This window comes from Cetorhinus maximus, chromosome 9 (assembly GCF_964194155.1).
Source record: "Cetorhinus maximus chromosome 9, sCetMax3.hap1.1, whole genome shotgun sequence".
NCBI classification, from domain to species: Eukaryota; Metazoa; Chordata; class Chondrichthyes; order Lamniformes; family Cetorhinidae; genus Cetorhinus; species Cetorhinus maximus.
Genome location: NC_135887.1, coordinates 24959564 through 24979730, shown reverse-complemented (window position 1 = coordinate 24979730; position 20167 = coordinate 24959564). Strand labels below are relative to the sequence as shown.

Genomic DNA, 20167 nt, shown 5'->3' with positions numbered 1-20167 from the left:
GGTTTAATAAAGCGATTGTGATGCCGCAGCGATACGTGACTGGCGCAAACTCCGCCCAGAGCCGCGGCGGCAGAGAGGAAGAGAGACGATACACACCCACAAACCATCTAATACACACAGTTAAACCCACCTCTCAACCCATCAAATTCGCACCTTAACTTATCCACAGCAAGCCATTCAATGGGCCCACAAACCAGCCAACAAGCCCACCAGCAAGCCATCCAACAGACACAAATTCACCCCAAACCATCTGACACCCACAAACTTACCCTAAACTGTCCAGCATCCATATCCGCCCCCAAATTGTTCAACACAGACAAACCACCCCAGACCATCCAACAAGGGATATGCCTAAACCATCCGAGACAGGGATACCCCCCAACCATCCGAGACAGGGATACCCCCCAACCATCCGAGACAGGGATACCCCCCAACCATCCGAGACAGGGATACCCCCCAACCATCCGAGACAGGGATACCCCCCAACCATCCAACACAGGGATACCCCCCAACCATCCGACACAGGGATACCCCCCAACCATCCGACACAGGGATACCCCCCAACCATCCGACACAGGGATACCCCCCAACCATCCGACACAGGGATACCCCCCAACCATCCGACACAGGGATACCCCCCAACCATCCGACACAGGGATACCCCCCAACCATCCGACACAGGGATACCCCCCAACCATCCGACACAGGGATACCCCCCAACCATCCGACACAGGGATACCCCCCAACCATCCGACACAGGGATACCCCCCAACCATCCGACACAGGGATACCCCCCAACCATCCGACACAGGGATACCCCCCAACCATCCGACACAGGGATACCCCCCAACCATCCGACACAGGGATACCCCCCAACCATCCGACACAGGGATATCCACCAACCATCCGACACAGGGATACCCCCCAACCATCCGACACAGGGATACCCCCCAACCATCCGACACAGGGTTACCCCCCAACCATCCGACACAGGGATACCCCCCAACCATCCGACACAGGGATACCCCCCCAACCATCCGACACAGGGATACCCCCCAACCATCCGACACAGGGATACCCCCCAACCATCCGACACAGGGATACCCCCCAACCATCCGACACAGGGATACCCCCCAACCATCCGACACATGGATACCCCCCAACCATCCGACACATGGATACCCCCCAACCATCCGACACATGGATACCCCCCAACCATCCGACACAGAGATATCCCCCAACCATTCAACAAGAGATATTCCCAAACCATCCAACAAGATATACTCCCAAACCATCCAACGCAGTGATACACCTTAACCATCTGACACAGGGATACCCCCCAACCATCCCACAAGGGATGCACCCTAACCATTCAACAAAAGATACTCCCAAACCATCCGAGACAGGGATACCCCCCAACCATCCAACAAGAGATACTCCCAAACCATCCATTACAGGGATACCCCCCCAACCGTCCAACACAGGGATACCCCCCAACAATCCAACACCGGAAATCCCCCAAACCATCCAATACTTGAATAATTGAATTTTTGATTAAGTAAAAGAGATGAGGGGAAAACAACGGATGTTGTCCATATGCATTTTAAGAAAGAGTTTGACAGAGTACCAGGGAAAAAAATGGTTAACAAATCTGATGCTCCTGGAATAAGAGGGTCTGTGTTAGCTTGGATAAGTATTAGCTCAGGGATAGAAAACAGCAAGTCATGGTAAATTGGTGTTTTTCAGATTGGAGAATGATAGAAGTGTTACCGAAGAGACAGTGCTAGGACCATTTTTTAAAATTTATATATAAATTACTCCAATATTGGAAACTCTCTCTCTTCAGCTTCTATGCCCTGAGAGGGCATTGGTGATCATGGGCTTCAATGATAATTTTACTCTAGAGGCATGGATCATCTTCATTGGTGGTACATTCATCCAGTTTGTTAGGCTCTTTAAAAAGGTCATTCATTGTCTCCCTTGATCTCTTTTACCATCTATCATTCCCATCAGCACCAAAATCGTGACTTCTTGTTACGTGCCCAAGAAATTCCAACTGTCTCTTCTTGATCTTGGTCAGCAGAGTTCTTCACTGCATTGTTTCACTGATCGCCCAACACTCAACTTCATATGTCAAAATTGGTTTGATGTAGCATTCCAGGATTCTGAGTTTTGTGTTCATGGCTAATTTTGAGTTGATGATAATCTTTTTTATTTTTTGAAATCCATCTTAGGTCATTCCAATCCTTCATCTTATTTCTTGGTCACACTTTCCATCCAATGTTGACATACTTCCTGGATAACAAAATTTGTCTACCTGTGTGACCTTTTCATTCTTCCCTGTGGTCTTACATTCTGGAATTGGAATACAGAGTAAAATTTCAAAATTTGCTGATGATATTAAACCTGGAGGTGTGGCAAACAGTGAAGATGATACAAACAAACTGCAACAGGACGTAGATAGGCTGGCAGAATGAGAAGACAAGGGCCAGATGGAATTTAATATAGAGAAGTGTGAGATGATGTATTTTGGCAGAAGGGATAGGGAGAGGCAATGTAGCCTTATGCAGGAACAGAGGGACCTGGAGGCTCATGTGCAAAGATCTTTAAAGGTGGTAGGACATATTGAGAAACTAATTAGCAAAGCATATAGAATATTGGGCATCATAAAGAGGTAGAATACAAAAACAGGGAAGTTATGCTGAACCTTTATAAATCTCTGGTTAGGCCACAACTAGAATGTTACGTCCAGTTCCGTTCACCACACTTTAGGAATGATTTGTGGGTCACAGAGAAGTTGCAAAGGAGATTTACCAGAATGATTCCAGGGATAGGGAATTTTAGCCAAAAGTTTCAGTTAGAGAAGCTGGTGTTGTTCTCCTTGGAGCAAAGACAATTGAGGGGAGATTTGACAGAGATGTACAAAGTAATGGCAGGTTTAGATAAGGTAGACAAAGAAAAGCTGATTCCCTTAGCTGATTGTACAAAGAATAGGGACAGAGATTTAGGTTTTGGGCAACAGATGCAGGTTGTGGGGGGTGGGTATGTGAGGAAAAACTTTTTGATGCAGAGAGTTGTAATGATCTGGAGCTCTATGCCTTGGAGTGTGGTGGAATCAATGACTTCAGAAGGAAATTGGATATGCAGTTGAGGGAAATAAACTTGCAGGGCCACAGGGATAGAGCAGGGGAATGAGATTGACTGGATTGCTCTACAGAGAGCTGTCATGGACCTGATGGGCTGAATGGCCTCCTGTGCAGTAAATGACTGCATGACATGAAAAACACTCTACACTTCAAATCATCTAGAGTAAAGTTGCTTTTTTATGGCATTCAACATCCAATTGGCTTTGTTGATGCTGCTGTGTATTGGTTGAACATTTTGAGTGTTGGCACTAAGTCTCTTTCAACCTTTAGCTTTGTTATTTCTGTACCATTCATGGATTCCATGCGCTGTCCTATTTTTCCTTCCCACATGCAATACTTTACACTTGTTTGCACTCTGGTTAATCTGACATTGTTCTGTCCACCCACATATTTTGTCCAGCTTATTCTATAACTTCCAATTCAACGCACTGCCCCAGGGCTGTCGGCTGCTCTGTGTTTATTGAATCGAATACTGAAATTATTCAATAAAATGGAGGTGTGGATTAAACCAAATTAGATGGTGCAGTTTAATTTTCAGGGAGAGGGATAAACTTGTGAAGTACATGCAGAGTCTTAGTAAAGCAGGTGGATGAATCCTATGTGGAAATTCTTATTGAGCTATTCAAGTTAATACATTTTGATGCTGAAAATAACAAATGTGATTGGAGAATAAAGGGTACATTATTAAATAAGACTCACTAACATTCTATAGCATTCTTTCCACATATTTAAAAATGTATTATTTTCACCAGGCACAGGAGTCTAGGTTGATTTATAAATGAAGACATATTTTCCCCACTTTCACCGTCCCACCCTAATCACTCTACAGCAATAGAATGAAGGGAGGTCTCAAGTCCGAGATCCACAATAGTGCCAAATCACCAGAGGCTTGAGCTAAAGGTTCAAGTGCAACAGTGTTCCTGTCACTGTGATGTGGTTCTTCCAGTAACACATTTAGGATAGTGTGATAGGGTTCTTGGGGTCAGACACAACTGAAATACCCTAGCATGACAAGGAGTGGGTTGGGGGAAAGGGCGGGTTGACCTAGGTGAGCAGGGAGGTGGGAGCAACTCAAGAGTTTCCATTCCTTATAAGAAAACTAAAGGCTAGAGAATATTGCTGGTGAAAATGGTGGATGATAACTTCCGGTATAATATTTCAGTACACATTAAATAAAGATCTTAGTGCCTTCGTTTAAACAACGGTGTCAGTCAGGAATCAGTGGGTTGCACTCTCACCTCCGAATCAGAAAGTTGTGGGTTCAAGTCACCCCTGAGAGTGTCACACAGTCAGAGGTGCCATCTATCAGATGGGACATTAACCTCTCCAGTTGACATAAAAGATCAAAGAGCACTATTTCAAAGTTTGCCTGGGTGTCCTTGCCAACATTCATACCTCAACCAACATAATTTTAAAAAGCATATTATCTGGTCATGAACACGTTGCTGTTTGTGGGATCTTGCTGTCTGCATTTTAGCACTCATGTTTCTCTACAATAAACTGCACTTCAAAAGTACTTCATCAGCTATGAAGTGCTTAGGGGCATCCTGAGGTTGTGAAGGGTAATAGAAATGAAAGTCTTTCTTATTTTTGGGAAGTGGGAAGCCAAGCCTGTCCATGATACACTCAAAAAGGATAACAATTTAAAAGTCGAGGTATAGTTCGTTGACAAAGCAAACTAGATTTTAAAAACCAGTAGATCATAGGAGGAGGAGAAACTGTGGAAGCTACAGAGTGTGATATAGAAAAATTTCTCTTTTCATTTGATAGAGTTTTTAAAATAGTTTCATTTAAATAGGACATGTCCTTTGTCAGCAAGTTTTAAAATAGAGGGCTCAGATCGCAATATGTCTGGGAAATGAGAGAATGCCTCTGTTCAGAAACCAATTAAGTCAAAGTTCCTTTGGTGGCTACCACAACTTATTTGAAATGTTGATTTATGTAGATTTCCAGTGATGAAGATGACAGTATTCTCTCAGAACATAGAAAAGGCTCCCTTAAAGGGTTCCAAGGGGAAAAAAACCCAATTTAAGGCAATTTTCACAGATCAACACTTCGTGAGCCATAAAACCTACTTAACTCTATCCAATAACTTGAAAAGTAATGGTTGTAATATGAGGCGCAGCACATGGCATAATCATAGAGATAAAAACAAAAAACTACTGCAGATGCTGGAAATCCAAAACAAAAACAGAATTACCTGGAAAAACTCAGCAGGTCTGGCAGCATCGGCGGAGAAGAAAAGAGTTGACGTTTCGAGTCCTCATGACCCTTCAGCAGAACTGAGTATAGTTAGGAGAGGGGTGAAATTTAAGCTGGTTTAAGGTGGGGGGGGCGAGGGGAGAAGTTGGGTGGGGGGGTGGTTGTAGGGATAAGCAAGCAGTGATAGGAGCAGATAATCAGAAGATGTCACAGACAAAAGGAACAAAGAGGTGTTGAAGGTGGTGATATTATCTAAGAAAATGTGCTAATTAAGAATGGATGGCAGGACACTCAAGGTACAGCTCTAGTGGAGGGTCCCAGATGGGTGTTGGTGTCGATGAGTTGTTGGAGCTTGCGTTCCTTAGCACTTGAGAGAAAGAGAAAAAGTTTCTTGTTGAGGCGTCGGATGAGACGAAGACCCATCTGTCTACCAACACCCATCTGGGACCCTCCACCCCTGCTTGTACCTCCGTCCCCACCCCATCTTCCAATCCCAGCCCCAGCCGCGTATTCACTATACCCCTTGACCTTCCCCTCTCCGATGCTGAACGTTCAGTGCTCAGCAAAGGACTTAGTTTCATACCCTTACGCCCTCATCTCAATGAATTTCGGGCTCGGCACGATGCTGAACTCTTCTTCCGCCGTCTTCGTCTCCGTGCTCACTTCTTTGGGCAGGAGTCCTCTCCCCGTTCAACGGATCCTTTTACCCACCTCCAATATTCTCCCTCCACCTGGACCCCTCCCTCTAGATTCTTACCTTCTCTTGATCTTTTCATTGAGAACTGTCGGCGTGACATTAGCCATCTCAATTTCTCTGCTCCTCTCACCCATTCTAATCTGTCTCTCTCTGAACTTACTGCACTCCGTTCTCTCAGGTCCAGCCCCAACATTGTCATCAAATACACTGACAAGGGTGGTGCTGTTGTTGTCTGGTGCACTGACCTCTACCTCATGGAGGCTGACCGTCAACTCGCAGACACTTCCTCCTACCTCTCCCTGGACCATGACCCCACCACTGAACATCAAGCCATTGTTTCCAGGACTGTCACTGAGGTCATCTCCTCTGCAGATCTTCCTCTCACAGCTTCCAACCTGATAGTCGCCCAACCTCGGACGACCCGCTTCTACCTCCTACCCAAAATCCACAAACAGAACTGTCCCGGCAGACCGATCGTGTCAGCCTGTTCCTGCCCCACGGAACTCATTTCTCGTTATCTTGACTCCCTTCTCTCTCCCCTTGTCCAGTCCCTTCCCACCTACATCCGTGATTCCTCTGACACCTTACGTCACATCAACAATTTCCAGTTCCCTGGCCCCAACCGCTTCCTCTCCACTATGGACGTCCAATCCCTCTACACCTCCATCCCCCACCAGGATGGTCTGAGGGCCCTTAGCTTCTTCCTTGAACAGAGGCCCGAACAATCCCCATCCACCACTACTCTCCTCTGTCTGGCTGAACCTGTTCTCACACTGAACAATTTCTCCTTTAACTCCTCTCACTTCCTCCAGATAAAAGGTGTGGCTATGGGTACCCGCATGGGCCCCAGCTATGCCTGTCTCTTTATGGGGTATGTGGAACATTCCTTGTTCCAGTCCTACCCTGGCCCCCTCCCACAACTCTTTCTCCAGTACATCGATGATTACTTCGGTGCGGCTTCATGCTCTCGTCTGGACCTGGAAAAATTTATTAATTTTGCTTCCAATCTCCACCCCTCCATCATTTTCACATGGTCCATCTCTGACACTTCCCTTCCCTTCCTTGACCCCTCTGTCTCAATTTCTGATGATAGACTGTCTACCAGTATCCATTACAAGCCTACCGACTCCCACAGCTACCTCGACTACAGCTCCTCACACCCCGCTTCCTGTAAGGACTCCATCCCATTCTCTCAGTTCCTTCGCCTCCGTCGCATCTGTTCTGATGACGCTACCTTCAAAAGCAGTTCCTCTGACATGTCCTCCTTCTTCCTTAACCGAGGTTTTCCACTCACGGTCGTTGACAGGGCCCTCAACCGTGTCCGGCCCATCTCCCGCGCATCCGCCCTCATGCCTTCCCCTCCCTCCCAGAAACATGATAGGGTCCCCCTTGTCCTCACCTATCACCCCACCAGCCTCCGCATTCAAAGGATCATCCTCCACCATTTCCGCCAACTCCAGCATGATGCCACCACCAAACACATCTTCCCTTCACCCCCCCCGGCGGCATTCCGTAGGGATCGTTCCCTCCGGGACACCCTGGTCCACTCCTCCATCACCCCCTACTCCTCAACCCCCACCTATGGCACCTCCCCATGCCCACACAGAAGATGTAACACCTACCCCTTCACTTCCTCTCTCCTCACCGTCCAAGGGCCCAAACACTCCTTTCAAGTGACGCAGCATTTCACTTGCATTTCCCCTTAGTCTGCTGCATTCGTTGCTCCCAATGCGGTCTCCTCTACATTGGAGAGACCAAACGCAAACTGGGCGACCGCTTTGCAGAACACCTGCGGTCTGTCCGCAAGAAAGACCCAAACCTCCCTGTCACTTGCCATTTTAACACTCCACCCTGCTCTCTTGCCCACATGTCTGTCTTTGGCTTGTTCCAGTGAAGCCCAACGCAAACTGGAGGAACAGCACCTCATCTTCCGACTAGGCACTTTACAGCCTTCCGGGCTGAATACTGAATTCAACAACTTTAGATCTTAAACAACCCCCACCCCCCCACCATCCCCACCCCGTTTCTTCCCCCTCCCTTTTGTTTTTTTCAATAATTTATATAGATTTTTCTTTTCCCACCTATTTCCATTATTTTTAAATCTACAACTGTAATACCTTGTCAGTCTTTCCACCCCACCCCCACTAGAGCTGTACCTTGAGTGTCCTGCCATCCATTCTTAATTAGCACATTTTCTTAGATAATATCACCACCTTCAACACCTTTGTTCCTTTTGTCTGTGACATCTTTTGATTATCTGCTCCTATCACTGCTTGCTTGTCCCTACAACCACCTCCCCCCTCCCCACCTTCTCTCTCTCTCTCTTCCCCCCACCTCCACCTTAAATTTCACCCCTCTCCTAACTATACTCAGTTCTGCTGAAGGGTCATGAGGACTCAAAACGTCAACTCTTTTCTTCTCCGCCGATGCTGCCAGACCTGCTGAGTTTTTCCAGGTAATTCTGTTTTTGTTTTGGCATCGTCATAGCTTGGGTTCCAGTTGTTAGTTTTCAGATCGGTCAAAAAGCATCCAAAATGGGTGGCTGGAAGCACTTTGGAACATACTGAGGTTGCGAACGGTGCTTTATAAATTGAAGTTCTATGTCATTGACACCAAGAAGTACTTTACAGCTTCTGGGTCACTCCTCCCTTCTTCAGAGTATTCTGCACCCTGGCATCGGGGAGGCAATACAGTATTCTGATTAATGACGACACTTACAGAAACATCTGTTTGAACCAGCTGCATTTCTGCTCTTTGCTGTTCCCCTTGTGCAGCCCCTTGCCTATCGGAGCTACGTTCTGGACTGCACTTCCAGTATTCAAGAAAGGCACAAAGCTTAAACATATTCCTTGTGTGTGCAGAGAACGAGTCCCTGCACATAAATGTATGTCACTTCTAGCATGTGACAAACATTACGAGCTCGACTGATTATCTTAAATTGGTTGTTAGTGTAGCTATTAGCGCACTTAGGATTGTCCTAAATCAATACTGTATGGCAGGTTCCCCATAATCATTAGCAATCACAATAAATTGCTGGTTTGAGTAACACACATCCCGAAGACTCCTACACTTCTTGCTTCTTCTTACTCTACCAGATAGCCACACATCTACTATCCTGAACTCTGCCTGTAATGTATGATCCAGGACAATCCCAATGCTTGGCAGTGACTTTGGCTGCCCCTCGAGCTCAAAACCCTAATCTCCAGCTCAAATAGCTGGAGACACTTCATACACACAAGGCCACTTCATGCATCTTGTGGACAATAAGTTCCCACATGGCACAGGAATTGCAACCAACAGGTCTCAGCTGCCCATCCATAATCTAAAAAAACTTCTATTCCCTCCTTTAGAATCTAGTTAGTACCTTGTTTAACCTATTAATTCTAATTATTGCCTCTTCTGCTTCTGCTTTCACGTCTCACGATCTCCTGTTCCCTTTCAGATTGCTTGCTATTTTTTTAACTATAAATACCAGAACATCATCTCTTCCCTCACTGCACTGAATTCCCAAAGTTTAGTATTCTGTATGAAAGTACTTCATAGGACTGGATTCTACACATTACCAAAAGCCTCCTGTATTTATACTAACAAAATTCTAATGAGCTGAGTCACTCCCTGCTATAATTACCAATTCAAACTAGGTACCTAACAAACTGTACAACTAGAGGTGTCAGCTGTGGCTCAGTTCATAGCACCCTCGCCTTTGAATCAGAAGGTCGTGGGTTCATGTCCCACTCCCGGAAACCAAGAACTGTGATTGTACTCGAAAGAGTTACAATCTGTGACTGTTGATAACTCGAAAGAGTTACAAGCAAGCATCTTGTTTATCACTGACACTGAAAGAAACTACAAGTTAAGTTTAAAGGTATTTTAAATACTAAAGTTAAATCCTGATAGCAAAACTTAAATTTCAGAAGGAGATCAACCCTTAAAATTAAAACAAATTAAGCAAAGGCCTTTTGGCCCATCACAGTCGATACTGTATGGCAGGTTTCCCATAATCATTCGCGATCACAATAAATAACATGTCAATCTTGTGGATTTTTATGCATCAATTTTATTTTATGCTGAAATACAAAATGCTCTTCCAACAGAGGCAGAAAGCTACAGGGAGGATTCACAGGGCAGTAAGAAAAAAAAGAAAAGACCTAGTCTAAACCAGTGGTGCTAGAAGATGAATTGTAGCAGAACAGCTTGAAATGTAAACAGTAATTAGACAATCACATACATCAACCAGAGGTACAACTTTTCTTTATAAATAATACTTTGCATGTCATTTACAGTTTGCTGATGTTTGGGGACTCAGCAAAGCAAGAACTGGGTCAGGGGTATACAATGAAGACAGTCGCTTGGTAGTACCAAATTTGAATACAGGTATTGTTGAAAAGAGACTTGATGCCAAACCTTTCGTCTTGCCAAACGCAAGAATGCCAAATTTCAAACAATCATGATAATTTATACTACAGGAGAAAAGGGTGCTGACTGGTTGGCAAATCAACTCTGATTCTCAGCCAAAGCAACGGGGAACTAAAGGCTCGCCATGGTTCTGGGTATTCAAGAAAGGCACAAAGCTTAAACATATTCCTTGTGTGTGCAGAGAACAAGTCCCTGCACATAAATGTATGTCACTTCTAGCAAGTGACAAACATTACAAGCTCGACGGATTATCTTAAATTGGTTGTTAGTGTAGCTATTAACGCACTTAGGATTGTCCAGCAGGTGTTGCCCAATCACATCTAACAGCAGACATTTTGTTTTAGGTTTTGCAAGTGTGGGCTGGTTGCATATGGTCCAGAATTCATACACGACATTGCTTAATCATGTGGTAAGCAGAACGTCTTTGGATTGGTGGCCATCAGTGGAAAACAGAACTGCATAGTAATAACAGCATAAAGTGGCTTGCTTAACCTGTTGTTCAAATTTGAGATACTTTGCAATGTCATGTATGAATTTCAGTGCCAGTGCAAAGCCAGGTACATAGGCTGTACGTCCAACAATTGGCTGATAAAATCAAACATGTTCCTCCAGCTGTTCATAATAGACAGGGTACAGATCATAGTCAACCAGCCTGCGCCTACAAAACCCAAAACAAAATGTCTGTTGGGTGTAATTTCACACTTGGGCAGCACTTGAACAATCCTTAGTGCGCCAATAGCTACACCAGCAACCAATTTAAGAGAATCTGTCAAGCTTGTAACATGGCTCATTTACCCTTGCTAGGAGTGACATACATTTATACGCAAGGACCCATTCTCTGCAAACAAAAAGAATATGTTCAATCCTTGCACCTTTTCTGATTACCCTGGAGCTTGGGAAACCTATAGTTCCTCATGGGTTGCCATGGAGAAAGCAAATCAGCTAGAGTCAACTTTCCAACCCCCTTTGCCAACTGCCCCAAAGCACTCCTTTTCTTCTTTGGAATCTATTGTTGTGACCATTTGAAATTTGGTATTCTTGAGATTGTCCTGATAAGTGCACGATGAAAAGTTTTGGCAACATGTCTCTCTTTTCAGCAATATACAGTGGAGACCCATAGACACTCGAGTTTCAAGACATGGACTTAAGAGTATCAGATGGATTCACTGTCATTTAAGTTTTTTTTAAAAATAAAATTGAAAACCCTGGTTAAAAGCAAGGTTTTAAAATTTCATGGGAAATGATTTGTCGCTGAATCAATCATATCCGGGGGAGACAGAAAATGGTGGCACTGTCATTTTGCCCCACATTTCATTCCCCCCAGTGAGTGAAACAGCAGCCAAGATACATGCTCTACTCTTCCACATCTTCTCCAAGATGGAGCAGGAGACCCCTCAGCTCTACGGAGTTCGCAACAATGTCGGGCACTGACAAGAGAACCTGAAATACAAACGGCAAATTAGTAAAATCTACACAAGTGCTGAAGGCAAAACAAACAAACCAAACACTGGAGATGCAAGCCAAGTCAAACAGTATCTGAAAATAAACTAGAGGGTTTTTTTTTTCGGGTATAACCATGGCAAAACATCTCTTTAGTATCCTTTATTTTCATGCTGGAAGGAGGCTGACCTTTGGATCTATTGGGATGGGCATCTCAGACTGTCTGCAAGCAGAAGTTACCACATTAATTGAATTCTAATTTCAGTCTTTTTCTCTGTAAAGTAGGTAATCCAGTCATTATCCTGGGAACTCCCAATTCCCCCGGAATCCTCATGACCCACCGTGCTTTATATACCTTGTAAATTTCACATTATTAGGTCAACAAATTCCAACAGGACAGAGGATTTCAGAACCCTCCCTGGCCCCAGCCTCATTCACCTATATAAGCACTAAGACCTGAGCTGGTTGCAATTTCTCAGTAGTGTTATGGGAGAAAAAGGGACGGGAATAGGTCCTTCAGCTCATCAAGACTGCTTCACAATTCAGTAAATTCACAGCCGATCTTCCACATCAACTTTACTTTCCTCTCCTATTCCCATATCCCTTGGTCTGGAGTGCCCAAAAATCTACTGAGCATCCAAAGCTCTCTCGATCGATAATTGCAAGAACAGTCATCTCAGTCCTAAATAGCTGAACCTTTATCCTGAGGCTGCGACCCCTATTTCTCTACTTTGCAGCCAGGGGAAAACAGCCTCTTAGCATCTAAAAGGAAAGGTTTTTGGTGAACAGACCATAATAAGAAGCAATTTCTGGCAGCAGTGGAACTCAAACCCAAGCCCCAAAGAGACTGGCGCTTTAATCCAGCACTTTAGACTGCTTGGCTACGCTAACACACACCTCTCACTGTTCAGTAAAGAAAAAGATCAAGGACTTATTGGGCAGGAGGTATTTTCAAATGCCAAGCCAAGCCAACGAATTGCTCATTACTAACAGCCTATGAGGAAACAATTCCAAAACTAGTTCATTAGAATCCGGAAAAAAAAAGAAAATGCTGGAAAAATTCAGCAGGTCTGGCAGCATCTGTGGAGAGAGAAACAGGGATGCTGTCAGACCTGCTAAGTTATTCCAGCATTTTCGGTTTTTATTTCAGATTTCTAGCATCTGTAGTATTTTGCTTTTATCATTAGAATCTGATCTGACTAATGTCTCAGACCCACTTTTTCTTAATTTGCATGAAAGCAATGTTTTAAAACAACTAATTTCCACAAATTGTTTGTAGGGAGAATTGTCGCAAGTTCCCAGGCTCCTCGCCACCATTTAACCCTCAACCAAAAATCAGATTAACTGACCATTTGCTGCATTGTTTTTCATGGGATCTTGTTGTGTAACAATGGCTGCTATACTAGCCTACAATAATGACTAAATTTCAAAAGTAATCTCAGTGAATGTGGAGCGCTTGGGACCATCCCAAGGGTATGAAAGGCACTGTATAAACCCACAAATCCTTTTATCTCTAGGTTAGTTGGAGCATTCACATGTCTCATTCACAGCTCCACACCCTGTTGACAGCACCCCCTCCCTAACCCTACAGCCAAGATAGCAGTGAGCACAAGGGCAATTCTGGTCACACTGAATACCTCCATCACAAGATAGGTCCCATCAGTAAACACTACCAGAGATCTGGAGAGCTTACATCACTTGGATTTTTTGGGACTGATGAAGATTTGAAAGTTTCCTTAACTCTCAACTACTGCTCACACCCTGTCTCAAAACCAAGTATAACCGTCATCATTCCCCTCCACTTCACAATGACTTACTATTCTGATATGCTCAATCAGGTCGTCGAGTTTGGCTAGCTCTGCCTCCGCTTTCTGATAATTTTCTTCCAGGATAGCTTTCTAAAAATATGAAGAAAAGGGGGTAGGTGTTACTGACAATGCACATAACCATCTGTCTTATACTGACTCACACACAGCTCCTTTAAAATGGAGGAACTGAGGTATAGCATTCTGGGTTAATTACTATCTCCAGTGCCGTAAATTATACTGCCCGACATGTCAGGAAACCAGCACCATCAGTGATGTGATCAATAAGTCAATCATCATTCTGCTATCAGGATCTTACATTCTTCCATTTGGTCAAGTTGGGCTGAGGAAAAAGTACAACAACTTGCATTTATATTGTACCCTAAACATTGAAAAATGTGCCAAGGAACTTCACAGGAGTACAATGAGACAAAAATTTGAAACAGCCATATAAGGAGGTAATAGGGCAGGTGACTAAAAGCTTCATCAAAAAGGGGGGTTTTAAAGAATATCTTGAAAGGAGATAGAGGTGGAGAGGTTTGCAGGCAAATTCTAGAGCTTAGAGCCAGACAGCTAAAGGCACAGCCACTGATAGTGGAGTGATGAAAATTGAGGATGAGCGAGAGGCATTACAGGTTCTTATTTATGCATCTTCTACAAATGGGACGAATTGAATCCACTTTGGAGTGTGATAGCGATGCTGTGGGTATGGGGATCTGCACCTCCAGGAGCCCATGAAGCTCCAGCTACTGGTAGAAGTGTGCAACTGTAAGTGTGTCACACAACATGGACGCCCAAATAATAAGTGCATCAATAACATGGCAAATTAAATATGTTAGTGATCAAGAAACCCAGGGGAAGGATTGGGGCTTAGAGTGCAGGACACTGCCAGACTTGAGGTCAGGAGAGAGATAGACTGAGAACTACTGTCTTGAAAGTTGGGCTTTAAAAAGCTATGGGAAAAAGCAAAGGGGTTGCAGTTTAAAGGTTGCAGAATAGGAAGGGCTGAGAGGACAGATAGGGAATTGGAACAGGGTAGGACTGAATATTGAGAATTTGTGGAGAAGACCAAGAAAACTCAGCTGCACTGACCATACCGATATGGATAAACAGATGCAAGAGAGAGAGAACACCAAAACCAGAGAGTAAAAGACTGAAAGATACTGAGAAGGATGAGAGCCAGAAAGAGGGAATGAATATAAAGGAGACAGCAATGCAAACTGCATTGGTCAGCCACATAATTCAGCAAGATATTACTCACATGATTGTACATTTTCACCTTCAGTTCCTGGATGTCATTCTCCTTCTGCACATAAGCCTCTCGCAGCTTTTTCACCTTAAGGTATAGAAATAAATCTCAACATTAAAGATCACTCGCTTCTTTGCCTGGGGTCAGCAGAAACAATGCAGTTTACTTCTATCTGCACTGGCAAAGGGGGCAACGACTTGGGGTTTCTAAGTCCTGCTCCTGCACACGGTGGTCGTTAGTCAGCTGTCCCGAGCCTCCCTCTGAAATTCACTGTCCTAGTTTACAATGGGTAGTGGGGACTTAGTCATGTAGTTAAGGGCAACTGGCCAGTGGGGCTGTAATTCATGCGTAAAATAGGATGTCGTCAAGGGGCAAGAAGAGCAAAAGGGGTACAAAGCAAAACACATCACAACCTCCATTGGCCCAAATTGAATCCTTCTGTATGATAGCATATGCCACTTGCTGACACAGTGACAGAGTCCCAGTCCTGAGATTTAACAGATCGACTACTGCCAACACAGTGTTGCTACCCTAGCACGGGGCAAATATACATGCCACATTTCATTTACTGCAGGACTACAAGCAGATAGGATGCAAGCAGGCTTGGCTAGTACAACACTGCAGGGCTAAAATACAAATAGTCAGCAGCTTCTTCAGGTAGCCAAATCAAAGAGGCAACAGTAGCAGTGACCATAGATGATTCAATTTGGGTGCTATGGAATAGTGGTTACATTACTGGATTAATAACCCAGAACACTAGTTTAAATCCCACTTTGGCTGTTTGAGAATTTGGAATTCAATTTCATAAAATTAAAAGATGGTGTCAGTAAGAGTGACCAAGAAGCTGTTGGATTGTTGTTAAAAACAAATTCTAGCTCAATGATATCCTTTAGGGAAGGAAACCTGATGTTCGTACCTGCGACTCCAATCCCACGTTTACCCTTTTTAGTCTTGTATGTTTTACTCTTAGTCCGGCTAGCCACTCAGTTGTTTGACTAAGGGCGTAGGCAATAAACGCCGACTTGGTCAGTGACACCTGCACCCCAACAAAGAATATATACATTTTTAAATTCCCCTCCAAGCTCAGCTGTGCCCAGCTTGTGTTTGGAAGTTATCACACAGGGTCATCAACTCTCACAGCACACAATTAGTTTCTTACTTGACATTGAAGTTCTACTTTTTCTTCAAGCCAATTCATATCCCATGCACCATCTGAAGTCTGTAGTTTGGTCAACTCCTCACGGCAGGTGTGGGCCTCAATCTCAGAGCGCTGGAGCTGCCGTTTTAAACCAGTGACTTCTTCCTTCATGGCCTGAAATACAAAAAGTCTCTCCAGTTTACTTATACCCACAATTTTGGGATCAGGCAGTTCTCATCAAGATCTCATCTCATTTGCAGCCACCATTTATTCCCTGATTATTTTTTAAAATCAGTCTGGTCGGAGCATTTCAGTCCATTATTCGACCATGGGGCTAAATCACTATCTACACTGACCTACCAAACACTCCCAGTGCAGGTAAGATATAGAGCATAGCTTCCTCCACACCGGCCCATCAAACACCCCAGAACAAATTGAAGTCAGTGGGAATTAGGAGTTAGAATTTCCAATGGCTGGAGTCATATCTAACACAAAAGAAGATGGTTGTTGTTGTTGGAGACCAATCATCTCAGCCCTAGGACATAGTTGCAGGAGCTCTTCAGAGTGGTGTTCTAAGCCCAACTATATTCAGCTGCTTCATCAATGACCTTCAAAATAAGGTCTGAGGTTGGAATGTTCACTGACAATTGCAGCATTCAATATCATTCGCAACTCCACCAGATGCTGAAGCAGTCTGTGCCACATACAAGAAGGCCTGGACAACGTTCAGGCTTTGGCTAATAAGTGGCAAGTGACATTCATACCACAAGTAACAGGCAATGACCATCTCTATTAAGAGAGAATCTAACCATCTCCCCATCCAAGTGTTGGGCGGGGATTACCATTGACCAGAAACTGCAGTGGATCAGCCGCATAAAATACTGTCTACAACATCCGGTCAGAAGCTGGGAATTCTGCAGCAAGTAACTCATCTCCTGACTCCCCAAAGCCTGTCCATCATCCACAAGGCACAAGTCAGGAGTGTGATGGAATACTCTCCACTTGCTGGAGAAGTGCAGCTCCAACAACACTCAAGAAGCTTGATACCATCCAGGGCAAAGTAGCCCATTTGATTCGCATCCCATTCACCATCTTAAATATTGGCTCCCACCACCACTGATGCACAGTGACAGCAGGGTGTACCATCTACAATATGCACTGCAGTAACTCACCAAGGCTCAGTCAACAGTATCTTTTAAACCCACGACCTCTACCACCTAAATTATGCAAACGCTGGAGAATACCACCACCTGCAAGTCACACACCATCCTGACTTGGAACTATATCACCATTCCTTCATCGTTGTAGAGTCAAAATCCTGAAACTCCCTTCCTAACAGCACTGTAGGTGTACCTACACCACATGGACAGCAGCAGTTCAAGAAGGTGGCTCACCACCACCTTCTCAAGAGCAATTAGGGATGGGAAATAAATGTTGGCCTTGCCAGTGACACTCACATCCATGAACAAATAGATTAAAAGGGCAGGTATAGCTCAGGTTAGATATAGAGTAAAGCTCCCTCTGCACTGTAACAAAAATGTGTTTTAAGCACAACTCAGTGTTGATGTCACCTCCGCACTGCCTATTAAATGCCATCATTAAGGCTTCACTGAGCAAAACTGCCAGGTTTTAACCTCAAGGCCACTGGCCCGACTGCAAACTCTGCAGATAAAGAAATTGTTTTCATTCTCTCAGCCTGCTGGATTTGAAGGAGCAAGTTGAATGATACTTTACAAATGTGTGAGACACCATCTTACCAGAAACTCAGTGTGTTCCTTCAAATTAGTCTCCATCTGTTTATTGAACTCAAGGATTGTTTCATCCTGAAGACTTACAGCTTTCTTCAGCTCTGAGCTAGTCTGTGAAATAGAATAAAACCAATCTGTCAGCCTTGTGATTTACTCTTCCATAAGAATTGATCTTAACTGAACTGTAACTGTTAAAGACAGTGAGCTGCCAGGTGCTTGAATCATTTTTTCCAGTCATAATTGAACTGATCAACCATGTTCAGCACCCTCTGCATTGCAGGCAGAGTTCAGTGAGCTTGCAGTGCAATGACACTGTAGCGTGGCACCTCAGAACCATTGCTTTAACCCTGAAGCATCCAAACACTCCATTCCCCCTCCCAAATTACTATAAACTTGACAATGATGTTTAAATACTGGTCACTGCATGTAGAGACAAGAGTCTGCTTTAGGGGCAGAACTGAAAAATAAGAGGCACATTAATAAAATTGGAAAAAAATTCCCCAGTCGAGAGAATGGAATGAAGTGAAACCATCTTGTGTGGGTAATAGACAAAAATGAAACTGGAAAAAGAAATGGACATGTGAATAGCTGATGAAGGGAAGAGATGGAAAGCACTGATGTCAGGCATTGAAATAAAGGAGGGTAAAGTAAGGGCATGGCCACAGTTATTGTTCAGTTATTGGTCTGAAGTTAATGTTCAGACCAGAGAATTTCAGGATGACTAGAGAGAAAGAGGATACTGTTCTTGAAGTTGGTGTTGAGCTTCACTGGAGCAGCAGACTCGGCCAGACAGGTCAGAGGGGGAAATGCCAAGGAAAAGAGGAGTCAAAAGTGCTAAGTCACTGGGATTTTTGGGTCACATTTGTAGACAGGACAGATCACTGCACATGCAGCTGACACCAGGGCTTCACAACCATCATGCAGCTGACACCAGGGCTTCACAACCATCATGCAGCTGACACCAGGGCTTCACAACCATCATGCAGCTGACACCAGGGCTTCACAACCATCATGCAGCTGACACCAGGGCTTCACAACCATCATGCAGCTGACACCAGGGCTTCACAACCATCATGCAGCTTACACCACGGCTTCACAACCATCATGCAGCTGACACCACGGCTTCACAACCATCATGCAGCTTATACCAGGGCTTCATCTATGCTGACGATACAAAAATAGGTGGGAGGGCATGTTGTGATGAGGACATAAGGAATCTGCAAGGGGATACAGATAGGTTGAGTGAGTGGACAAAAACTTGGCAGATGGAGTTTAATGTAGGGAAATGTGAGGTCATGCACTTTGGTAGGAAGAATCAAAAGGCAGACTATTATTTAAATGGAGAGAGACTCCAAAATAGTGCAGCACAGAGGGATCTGGGTTTTCTCATGCATGAAACACAAAAAAGTTAGCATGCAGGTGCAGCAAGTAATTAAGAAGACAAATGGAATTTTAGCCTGTATTGCTAGGAGGTTGGAGTTTAAAAATATGGAAGTCTTGTTACAACTGTACAGGGTGTTGGTGAGGCCACACCTGGAGTACCGTGTACAGTTTTGGTCCCCGTATTTAAGAAAGGATATACTGGCATTGGAGGCAGTTCAAAAGAGATTCACTAGGCTGATTCCTGGGATGTCTGAGTTGACTTATCAAGAACGGCTAAACAAGTTAGGCCTTTATTCATTCGATTTTAGAAGAATGAGGGGTGATCTTATAGAAACGTACAAGATTCTGAGGGTGCTTGACAGGGTAGATGTTGAGAAGATGTTTCCACTAGAGGGGGAATCTCGAACTAGGGAACACAGTTACAGAATAAGGGAGCACTCACTTAAAACTGAGATGTGAAGGAATTTTTTCTCTCAGAGGGTAGTGAAAGTCTGGAATTCTCTACCCCAGAGACTTATGGAGGCTAGATCATTGAAAATATTTAAAGAGGTAGATATATTTTTGAAATATCGGGAAGTTGAGGGATATGAGGAGCTGTCACAAAAGAGGGGTTGAGGCCTGGGGCAGATCAACCATGATCTTATTGAATGGTGGGGCAGACTTGAGGGGCTGAATGGCCTACTCTTGCTCCCATGTTCTTATCACAGAATGCAGAAGAGGGCCTTCGGCCCATCGAGCCTGCACCGACACGTGAGAGAGAAACACCTGACCTACCTACCTAATCCCATTTACCAGCACTTGGCCCATAGCCTTGAATGTTATGACGTGCCAAGTGCTCATCCAGGTGCTTTTTAAAGGATGTGAGGCAACCCGCCTCCACCACCCTCCCAGGCAGCGCATTCCAGACCATCACCACCCTCTGGGTAAAAAAGCTTTTCCTCAC

General features: G+C 44.4%; 1 protein-coding gene across 1 annotated transcript in view; it reads right to left on the bottom strand.

Annotated features, from left to right (window-relative positions):
* Positions 1–10079: 10079 nt before the first annotated feature.
* Positions 10080–20167, bottom strand: part of spag5 (sperm associated antigen 5) — a 49238-nt gene continuing 39150 nt past the window's right edge. The window contains exons 17-21 of the mRNA XM_078548307.1: positions 17851–17952; positions 16115–16267; positions 14968–15042; positions 13719–13799; positions 10080–11901 (exon numbers count right to left, since the gene is read on the bottom strand). Of these exons, the coding sequence (XP_078404433.1) occupies positions 11815–11901; positions 13719–13799; positions 14968–15042; positions 16115–16267; positions 17851–17952 (498 nt within the window). The 3' untranslated portion in view covers positions 10080–11814. The remainder of the gene's footprint in view (positions 11902–13718; positions 13800–14967; positions 15043–16114; positions 16268–17850; positions 17953–20167) is intronic.